At 43.9% G+C, this 11,241-nt stretch overlaps 1 protein-coding gene across 1 annotated transcript in view; it reads left to right on the forward strand.

Annotated features, from left to right (window-relative positions):
* The window catches only part of LOC139367477 (ETS translocation variant 4-like), a 29,237-nt gene extending 18,891 nt beyond the window's left edge, over positions 1-10,346 (forward strand). Inside the window, exons 5-12 of the mRNA XM_071105701.1 lie at positions 1,640-1,760; positions 2,078-2,278; positions 2,405-2,790; positions 5,358-5,426; positions 6,643-6,690; positions 7,913-8,085; positions 9,571-9,672; positions 9,878-10,346. Of these exons, the coding sequence (XP_070961802.1) occupies positions 1,640-1,760; positions 2,078-2,278; positions 2,405-2,790; positions 5,358-5,426; positions 6,643-6,690; positions 7,913-8,085; positions 9,571-9,672; positions 9,878-10,105 (1,328 nt within the window). The 3' untranslated portion in view covers positions 10,106-10,346. The remainder of the gene's footprint in view (positions 1-1,639; positions 1,761-2,077; positions 2,279-2,404; positions 2,791-5,357; positions 5,427-6,642; positions 6,691-7,912; positions 8,086-9,570; positions 9,673-9,877) is intronic.
* The last annotated feature ends 895 nt before the right edge of the window (positions 10,347-11,241 follow it).

The following is an 11,241-nucleotide window of genomic DNA, read 5'->3' on the forward strand; positions in this document are numbered from 1 at the left end:
GGTGGTTTGTGTGGCCTTCAAGGCAAAGGTCCCCACCAAGGGAAGAGCTTGACAGAAAGTAGATGTCTTCTGTAGAGTTTGGATTGGAAAATGGGGGAAGAATATAGGCTGTGTGGAAGATCTAGTAAACATACTCAGAATGTTCATGCAGATGAAGAACGAAACCAAGACAGGAAATGTTAGGAATTGAAAACCAGTCAAGGTGTGGAGAAATGCAAGAAGCAAAATACAAGACGAACAACTTCTACATTTAAAGGTTTAATAGACAGAAGTATACATATGGGAAGACAGACACGTTCCTCTAAGAGGTTCGCAGAAAATCTCTCATCCCCCTGGCGGGGAGGCCAGGCGTTATACTCGTCTTTATCTGTTCATTGTCTCATCCTTCCCTGCCCTGGGCCAAAACATTCAATTAAGGCTGAGACCTAGGGGTTGAAACATTTGAAACATCTTCATTGCGTAAGGACACCCATGGCCAATTTTATGGCTCAAGGGCTAGATATCACTTACTAAGACCTGCTTTAAGGTGACCTCCGGCCTTAGAGAGGGTACCTGGAGTACAAATTCCAATAGGGAATAATCATCAGAATATTGTTCTTAACAAGTAACATGACCTTGTGAGGTCAAACGTAAAATGTTTCTCTGGCCGTCTCCTTTTGGACAATAAAGTTATTAACTGAAATACCCAAAATTATATAACATTGTTTGCAAAGGAAATGAAGAATGTATTGTGTTTCACTCAAACATCATACTGGCCAAAGTGTTGCATTGCCTTTTGCAACAAGCTCACAATCTCACTGCAGAACTAGACGTTTATCTACGTTTTTCCAAAACGTCAAATTTCAAAGTTGCTCCAAATGTCAAAAAAGTGTTTTTGACACCCTGGGTTGCTCCTCTTTGCTCAGCATAGTTCAGTTGCGGCAAACGTCGAATTTAGAAGGTTAAGGGTTCGACTAGGATTGATCACTCAACCTTCTGTTCCAGAGTCACATAAAATGTAGGCACTCATGGTTAAGGTAAAGGTAAAGGTTTGGGATAGGGTAATAATAAAAAAAAAACATAAATGAGTGTCCACCACTGGGATTGAACACGCAACCTTCTGATCCACCACCCCCGTCCACAACGCCCTTGCAAAATCCAAGCCTACTTGATGGTAATAATATTCACTGTTGCCCCTAGTGGCCTGTTTTGAAGGCATTTCCCGACGACATCGGGACATGGATATACGTCCAATTTCGAAGTCACTTTTGAGCAATCTGCCTGGCCTTTTGTTCATTGAAAGACAGTTTCGTGGCCGGTGCCGTTGTTTAGGTTTGGGTATATTTTGTGTTGGGTGCATAGGAAGTTATGGCCTGTGTTGTGTCTGGAAGAGAGGAGAAAAAGTTGGCGAGGACACCAATGGCTTCCAAAGGAACTGCAGGAATGTGTGTACGCACATGTATGTTTATTTGTGTTTAGATGTGTCTGTCTGCATCCCTTGTTTTCAACTGACTGTCACTGAAGCGGTCTGGCACATGTTAGGGATCCCTGTGCGGACAAAAGTGTTTGCTTTGCCTTTGAACTTGATGACATCATAGAGGGTAAAAAAAAAAACTATCCATGTTTGCCAACCTGCTCTTCTGTCTCTGTTCTTCTACAGCAGTGGCATTCCACAGCCCGCCAGTCACCATCAAGAAGGAACCACCGAGCCCTTGGTCTGACCCCAGCCAATCCTGTAGCCACAAGCAGATCCCCAATGGAGAGCAGTGCCTTTATGCCAGGTACACATGTCAACAAGTACAGTACTAAGCTTATTATGGCTCGTATACAAACATTCTCATCTTATGGAGTCAGAGGATCCATAGCAGGTCACTAGTCAAACAATTCCAGTCAATTCTCATACACAAGGCAGTGCATCAAAGAGAGTGACCAGACAAGCTACTGAACACAACGTGAGTCACTACAAAACACCCATCCCCCATAAGCCCACTTTGGCTTACTGACCTGTTTTACTAATGTTAGGGCCTACTACTGATGCCTTGGTAATACTCATGAACCAAATTGCGATTCATAAACCATGCTTGTGTGCGTTTTCTAGTGCCTACGAGCCGAAGAGGGCTGCAGGACCCAATAAGAGCTCATGCCCCCAAGGGACGCCCATGTCTCCCATGCAGCATCATTACTCCCCCAAGCCTGCCGGGGGCGCTGGTGGACGGCCTGACAACACGGCCTACAACATGAACTCCCCTGCCGCCTCTCAGCCACTGCCCAACCACAACAACTACCCCATGAACCCCAGGTATTAACCCCTGTACTGTATGAAATACTTAAAATTGTGCCACAAAACGATTAGCCTTTGGTTGGTGACATAATAATATTCTGTCGGTACTGATAGTTTTCATAACCTCTCTTTCCCTTCTGTTAGTTCCAGGTATCAGGCCCCCTCAGCAGACATGTGCCCACAGGGGTTCCCCCCTCAAGGGCAGGCCTTCCAGCGCATGCACCCTGCCCCAGCTGGAGGCGGTGGTGGGGGAGGAGGAGGTGGAGGACAAGGTGGAGGTGGTGGCTATCATCGGCAGCACTCAGACCCCTGTCTACCCTACCTGCAGCAGAGCTTCAAGCAAGAGTACCTGGACCCTCTTTACGAGAGGGCCACCCACATGGCAGGACCCGGGCATGGATCAGGGCACAGGCCTCACCCACCTCACCAACACCAACAACCCCACCCGCACGCTCACCACCATCCGCACAGGTTCCCTCCTGCCCACATGATGGTAAAGCAGGAGCCAACCGACTACACCTATGAGCCTGGTGAGTGATTAAAACACTGAGGGTCCAAGGGAAGAATGACAGAGATACAATATGAGTCTGTTTTGAATGGCAGCCCCCGTTTAATATAAAGAATCTAGACTGAATGACTCATGGTTTTAGGAGGGAAGCTAATCTCTCACGGAGGTCACAGAGCGTCTTTCCCCCCTAACAAATCATAACACACTGACCCACGGAATACTGCAAAACATACCCTAACTAATCCCATATCACTCATGTAGGCATATTCACCTTCTGTAGGACATATTACTTACACATATTACTTACACATATTGATTTGTGGCTTTTTCTCTCTGTCCTACAAAAAGTTCCTTTGAAAAAAAGGTTGCTTTGCGTCATCCTGGTGTGTATGGATAACATTAGAACAAAATGTCCAAACGCAGACACCGCTATGTCTGCTACAGACCTTGCCCCCCCCCACCCACCTCCAAACTCCTCCTTTCAACTCCCTGGCACTTTGCAAAAAAAGGTATTGACTCTTGACTGTAATACAGTTTCTTCCCTCTACACCCCTCCCCGCTCCGTCTCTCCACACTTGTCTCACCGAAAGGGAGGCAGAGGAATTTCATTGAGAAAATGGAGGGCACTGGAAAGACTAGAGTCCCCAGTGGAGCACTCTGGGGTGTCGGGTTGCAACAGCGGCTCCCTTTTCTGCAGGCAGATGAACTCATAATGGAAAAATGAGCGCGGCCGCAGTAACTTGAACACTGACTGTGGAGGGAGAGAGGAGGGGGGAGGACAGGGTGGGGTAGCCAGGGGCCTTGGCAGCCATACCTCCACAGTGCAGCAGCACAGCCCCGAAGCCCTGGCTGTTCCCTTTAAAGGAAAACTCTCTTTTGGTATTTGTTTTATTGGTCCTTTGTTGATATAGTCAAAAATGTTATGCATATCAGCAATCAAGTTTTCAAGATATATAACTTTCAAAATGCAAAATGCATCATACCGGCTGCGTTTATATATTTTGAAAGTGATAGGAGGAGTTGAAGAGGCTGGTGGGTCTGCCTGAGACGTGTGCCGCAGGTAAAAGCTGGCAGCTGTTTTTCCTGCTCCGAAATGCTACCACAAGGACCCCATTGTCATATTTGAGTAAAAGTAAAGATACCTTATTAGAAAATGACTAGTAAAAGTGAAAGTCATCCAGTAAAATATGACTTGAGTAAAAGTCTAAAAGTATTTGGTTTTAAATATACTTAAGTATCAAAAGTAAAAGTATTAATATTTTTTAATTCCTTATATTAAGCAAACCAGGAGGCACAATTAAAAAAATGTATTGTTTATTTACAGATATCCAGCGGCACACTTCAACACTCAGACATCATTTACAAGCAAAGCGTTTGTGTTTAGTGAATCTGCCAGATCATAGACAGTGGTCATGACCAGGGATGTTTTCTTCATAAGTGCGTGAATTGGACCATTTTCCTGTCAAAATGTAATGAGTACTTTTGGGTGTCAGGAAAAATGTATGTCAAAAATATAAATAGTAAAGTAAAGTACAGATACCCCCAAAACGACTTAAGTAGTACTTTAAAGTATTTTTACTGAAGTACTTTACACCACTGCTGAAATGTGACCAAAATGATAGATAAGCGCACCACTAGCACATGTTGCAGTTCAGGCTTGTGAATAAAGTCGTCTTTTTCATATTCAAATCTCCATCTAGTATACTAATGTGTGCCATTGTGTTGCGTGAAAGACACAAAATGGCTACGAAAGCTGGCGACACCAGCCAGCAAACAATTGACCCGGGCGCTCTCGTCCCAAATCTTCCCATCACTCCCCAGTGGCAGGCTTCCCTGGCTGGCAGTGATATTATTTACAGTGTGATAGTCTGCTGGCCCGGAATGGAGGGTCTGATATACCCCAGTGACATCCTATCACAGCCACAGCGCTGCAACTGCACTCTCCAGGAGTGAGTCACCAGGCTAAACACCACTGAGAGGCAGACGAGGCAGGAGACTAGAGCTGCTGCACCTTTCACCCACTCTGGCCTCCTCTTGCCATTCATGCACTCACTCACACAGGCACACATACTGTACACTGTGTAGGCGATAAGAGCAGTTTGTCACCAACCCGGGCGCAGCCATTAGCAACAGGCGGAAACATCCAAGGTTTTCAAATAATACAACTTTAGGAAATGGACATTTGATTTGGAATTTGATTCGGGATTGATCGAAGTATGAAGATCCCATCCATTTGCAGTGTGGGATGGTTGAGTCAGGTAGAGGTGTGTACAGGTGGATGGACAGAGTGCTGACAATGCAGACTCACATTCTCTACCAATGCACTAAACTATACTGCTGCTCCTCGCTAGGAGCTAACTCATGGCCTAAAAATACTGTCGGAGACAAGTGATATTAGGACAAATGAAGGTTTTGTCCTCGCGATTAAAACAAAAATATGCACATTAATGCTCTTTCTCCCCATGGATATTGGCCTAGTGTATATAGACTGAGGAAGGAAATCCATCTGTACACTGAAAACTATTTTACTGATTGTTTTTGATTCACTGCATTGACCAATAGGTGTATGCTTGTTTTTCTGTCCTATAGATGTGCCTCGGTGTCCTTCCATGTACCACCACAACGAGGGGTACCCCAACCCCCAGCACAACAATGAAGGTAAGCAAGAATGTGTCTGGTGTAAATCATTATTACCTGTTATATGCATGTATAAGCCCGTCGTAGATACTACATAGACATTTATGACAAGTGTTATAATGCATTATGACTGCCTAATCATGTTGTTGTTTTTTACATGCATGCCTTATTACCAAAAGTCTGTGCCAATGGTTCATGGCACTGAAGATAGGTTGGGGGATACTACATGTACTGAATCTCCCTCTCCTATTCTTAATTTAAATGAGGCCTGGCTACTGGCTGTAGCTTTGCGGTCATTGGCTAACCAGCCCAGAGTGTCCTTATTTCCATTGGCTAACCGGCGGTGTGTCTATGTTTCCATTGGCATAGGCTCTGGCCTCTCCCATGCCCCAAGAATCCCTGGATAAATATTACTCCTGGAAAAAGCCAGAGTATTTTTCCTTGAGAAAAGAAAAACAATCCTCATCTTCACTCCCTTTGTTTGTCACACCATTTTGGGTCATTCTAGTTCTTGTCCAGCATAATTTCCTAAATAAGTGAGAATTCAGGAATTGCTCTTGAACAGCCAATCACAAAACAGATTGTATTATTAAACAGGCATTCTGCAGTTGCTTCATCCATTTTAGCCTTTTAAATGAATGATATATACCCAATGATTCTTGAAGAATATAACTTTTAGAGGCCTCTTTAAAAAAAATGCATTTAACCTTTATTTAACCTTCAGTTAAGAACAAATTCTTATTTACAATGACGGCCTACTCATGAGCTTTGTTTAACTGTCGTACCCCATCAGAACCCAAAATATACATTTGTTTCACATGTAAACAAACACTGTACAGTCTCAAAACAAAACTATAATGTTGATATCATGGATGGTCAGTCCTTGTATCCATAGCTCTGTCTATGCGTTTGAGAGTGGTTAAATATCTCCAGACCCATCCCTCAGCCTTTTACCAAATCCGTGTTGAGGTGCCCCTTTAAGAATCACAAGAGTATTAGACACTTCAAAGCAAAGTATTATTAAAACAAAAGTAAGAGGGAAGATGGAGTCCTTTCGAGATGTTTAGTGTGAGGAATCCTCCCCTTCTCACTAAGTGCTCTACACATTCTTGTTGAAGTGTAAGAGACACATGAACCCAATATAGTCATTCATTTTGTGAAAATGTGATCCGAGATATGGCATGGTGAACAAGCTATAGCAACACAAGGCCACTTTAAACACTGTCTTTTCTTACAGGCTATCTCTTTGAAAACGACTCCCGTGTCGTTCCTGAGAAATTAGAAGGTGAGTCTTACAATTCCTTGCACACTCCAATCCACTCCAAAAGGTGTCACTGGGATCAGATTATGGTTATTGATGATGGCACTGAGGGTGTCCACTGTCAGTTCTCCATGGGAGAGACGTAGAATCCACTCAATCACCATTTGGGATCGAGTACCTATCGCTCACAATAATCTTCCCAAGTACGTGTATCGGTATCAGCACTATATCACTGCCAATAGTATCAGATAAAGTATAACTGAACAATAAGCTTTAGAGGTTTTTTTTGCGTAACAGGCTCCTGGTTGGAGCTGAGTTAGTGGGTTTTGTTTCCCGTGCTTAAGGTAAGGACCGGGCTCCTGTGTCATGGGAGCAAGGTGATAGTCTGTTTCCCATGGTGCACTGGGGTGACTGATGTGAGGGGAGAGCCTGAGGGCTCCTGCACAGGTTGAACTGGCGAAACACACCGGGTTAGAGTGACAGCTACTTACAGTGACAGTCCCCATGTTCCCACACTCATAGAACTATATATTGGCACCATTCCCTGCTTCTCAAGATAATTAACCAATCAACTGTCACTCACAATGTTGCAGTTACTACAGTATCTTAAGCCTGTCAAGACAGCCATTGATTGGACTCAACCAAAATTACTGTCTCATCCATTATCCTAATAGTAATGTTGAAAAAGCTTTGCCCACATTGCCATCCCTGTCATTATCTGTCCTATGTCAATGGTAGGGCTGTGATGGTCATGGAACTTTGTTTGCAGGTTAATGGTCAGTCAAATGACCACGCGCGGTCACTGTTATAATCATTGGAATAGCAAATGATTCATTTATTTATTATTAAGAAGCACCTTTTCTCCTCCACTCCTGACTACATGTGCTGCAGCTGCACGGAGGGGGACGTTGCCTAGGCAACCAAAGACTTGTTTGCTACAACACCTTGCTTATTTCAGCAAGGAGCAACAAGGTTTCATCACGTTGTAAAAAAAAATCCATGTTACCCAGAAGCAGACTCAGACTCAACCGCACAATTGTTTTTGTTTTGTTACGGCAGTTATAATTGTCTGTTACACGATTATACACTATTATACACGATTATACACTATTATACACGATTATACACTATTATACACGATTATACACTATTATACACCATCCCTAGTCAATGGTAGCTGCATACTTCCTCAAACAGCCTGAGCCTCCAGCCTGGTCCAACCTGCTGCATCCCTGTTCCTCTCCAGGTGAGGTGAAGCAGGAGGGTGGTACCGTGTTCCGTGAGGGGGCCCCCTACCAGCGCCGGGGATCCCTGCAGCTCTGGCAGTTCCTGGTGGCCCTGCTGGACGACCCTGGCAACGCACACTTCATCGCCTGGACCGGCCGCGGCATGGAGTTCAAACTAATCGAACCTGAGGAGGTAAGGCCCAACCTACAGTAACTAGACCTACAGTTACGTCATATTATAAGTCCATTTGGGATCTTTGCTCTTTGTTGAAAAAAGCAAGGAGTAGAGTTCAAACTCATCAAGCCAGAAGGGGTAAGGCCCAACCTTAACCCTAATCCTAACCCTAACACAACCGGGGTCTAGACTAGCTAAATCTACAGCATTTCTGTTACGTTTCCGTGAAGTCCATTTGGGATCTGACCGTTGTTAAGAAATATTAGAAGTAGCTTTGGGTCAGTCAGATGTAGGAGGTCTTTAATGCGGATCATGTATTGTCGAGAATAACGTTTCAATGTTTGAGATTGTTCCTCCCTCCCCCTCCCTACTTCTATACAATCCCTCTTGGGCCATGCACTGATCTAAACTGCCAGGCGCCCATTAGCCTCCATGCATTATTTACCAATCGTAACAGTAGATACACACACAAAATGGAGGAAGAGCTTCATCACCTAATATTCATTCCTTACATCACATTAACCATAAGTCAATGAAATGTATGAGAGGAGCTTTTGAAGTTGAGGGCTGTTGACTTAGAAATTCATTTACCTGTTTGAATAAACTTCTAAGACGTTTATTTATAAAACATTCTGATACAATGACACTTCCATTATCTGGTAGCTGTACGTAAATAATTAATACTGCAAGGTTTTTACAAGAGCAATTAAGGTTGAGTGTGCACTCAGGATCAAAGAGAGGAGTCTGCTCTGGGACACTAGCATTCCCTTCAACCTCCCTTGAACCGCCGAGTCAGGAGTCTAATATGCCTCTTCTACACTGAACTCTTCCTAGTGACCAGAATGTTTGTCAACAACACAAAGCTCATACACAGTGGTTTCACTTCACACTCGCTTGGAGATGTGAGACTTTTCATAGGTATTGGAATTAACAGGCTGTTCAACGGAAGGTTGAGACAAATTTCACGACGCCGCCTCAATGAGAACCAGGCACCAGACTCTTATTTCACTGCGTACATTGTGGGACTCTGTTTGCATTCAAGTGGTGATGGGTTACATAAAAAGGAAGTGAATCCACATGTGGGGACTCGCCCTGCTTTTGACATGATGAGTCAGTTAGCTCAGAGAGGAAGAGCATTTCAACTGGTCACTGAGGACCCCTAGTGGTGGCAGTAAAACATTGCAGGCTGACTCAAGAAAAATTGTGTTGTTCCTTCTAGGGCAAATTATTTGGAATTCATTCATATTGGTTCCTGAGTGAAAGTCCTTACTCCATCTAAACTCAATCTATATAATAAAGTATAATAGGAGTGTCCTTTGACAGATTATAAAAACATTGTCTCCTTTAATGTGTGTTCATTCACCTGTAAAGAGCAGAGGGTCTATCCATTGGAGCTGAACAGACCCAGATGCAAAACCACCTCTCTCTCTTCTCCCTATGTTCCCGCCCTCCTCTCGCTTTCTCTTATCCCTCCCTCCTCTCTCGTTCCCTCTCTCCTCTCAGGTGGCCAGGCTGTGGGGCATGCAGAAGAACCGTCCAGCCATGAACTACGACAAGCTCAGTCGCTCTCTGCGATATTACTACGAGAAGGGAATTATGCAGAAGGTACAAACTAAGGCTTTACTCAGCAGTTCCGATATGTCTCTGAGAGTGGAGAGACTGCCTATCAGTTTGTTGGCTCCTTCAATTCAATTTGGAAGCAATGTTTTTATATGAAATGGCTTATTTGTTCCGTACTTGCATTAGTACAACAACAACTCCAACGAATTAACATGTCTAACAGAGAAATCCCTTTCCTCTGTGTTTGCAGGTGGCAGGGGAGCGCTACGTTTACAAGTTTGTGTGCGAGCCCGAGGCCCTCATCTCCCTGGCCTTCCCCGACAGCCATCGGCCCGGCCTGAAGGCCGAGTTTGAGCGCTACGTCAACGAGGAGGACACCGTGCCCCTGTCCCACATGGACGAGGGGGCCTCCTACCCCCAAGAACAAGCCCCACCAAACATGGGCGCCCAGCCCTACTCCAAAGGCTACATGTACTAATGCTACGACCCCATCCTCCAAATTCTCTCTGTAATATCCCATAATACCCACCTATTGCACATGCCCACCCCATTCACTTGTATATAAGGCTATGGTGTTTTTTTGTTTTTGTTTGAATTAATCTCATTAGGGATTTTTGAGTTTTTAACAGCTGCATTCCTCTCACTTCTGAGGCCTATTCAATCCATACACATGACTGTGGTTAAAGAGATTGCTTAATAAAGACACAATATTACTACTACTGCCAAGATGTTGTTTTACTCCTCTGATAACATTGTGGCAGAATGGGAATGGCTACACAGAGGGAGAATGGGTGTTATCTCAAGGTATGGAGTCATTTCTAAATCATGGGCATCAAAATCAGTTAACCAAACTGAAGTCAAAGTCGGTGACAAAAGAGCACGTGCATTTCCTACCTGCCATTTCCTTTTCTGACGGTATCAGTGGTCACACCTTATGTCAACTAGGAAACATGATTACTACAAAGGTTCTCAAAGGTCAGGCTGTTCCTCTTCTAATATATGCACACACAGCACGCTCCAGCTGCAATGGGACACCTGAAAATGCATCAATTAAAATAATCAGTTGAAATGTAAATTTGACATTTAAAGTCATTTAGAAGACGCTCTTATCCAGTGTGACTTTTTTATTTCGCCTTTATGAATATTTTGAAGATTGTTCCACAAATAAGGTACATGAAAACTAAAAGCTGATTTACCTAACTCAGTAGAGACCACAGGAATGTCAAGAGTTTACCAGCCCTGAGACCATGGGTCTCAGATTAGTGTCTAAAGTTTAGTAATGGATGTTAGGTACAGTGGGACTTTTTTTGTAAAAGGGCTTTATAAATGAAAACATAGCAACGCATCAACCTACGTGACATCAAAGAGGGCCAACCAACTTTCTGGCAGAGAATGCAGTGATGAGTACTAAACTGCATGAGTACAAAATGACTTTAATGAAGAGGCAGCTGCGTTCATAATAGAGGATGTTTCCATAGGAATGTCGACTGAATAATCTGCTTTCTACTATTTAGCAAGAGGCAGGACCTATTTCTATAAAAGCCCATTTTTATTCTCAGCTCCTTCACTCATCAACATTTTTCAGCTATCCAGATGCCCAGATATGTGTAAGCA

The sequence above is a fragment of the Oncorhynchus clarkii genome, chromosome 16 (genome assembly GCF_045791955.1).
Source record: "Oncorhynchus clarkii lewisi isolate Uvic-CL-2024 chromosome 16, UVic_Ocla_1.0, whole genome shotgun sequence".
Lineage (NCBI taxonomy): Eukaryota > Metazoa > Chordata > Actinopteri > Salmoniformes > Salmonidae > Oncorhynchus > Oncorhynchus clarkii.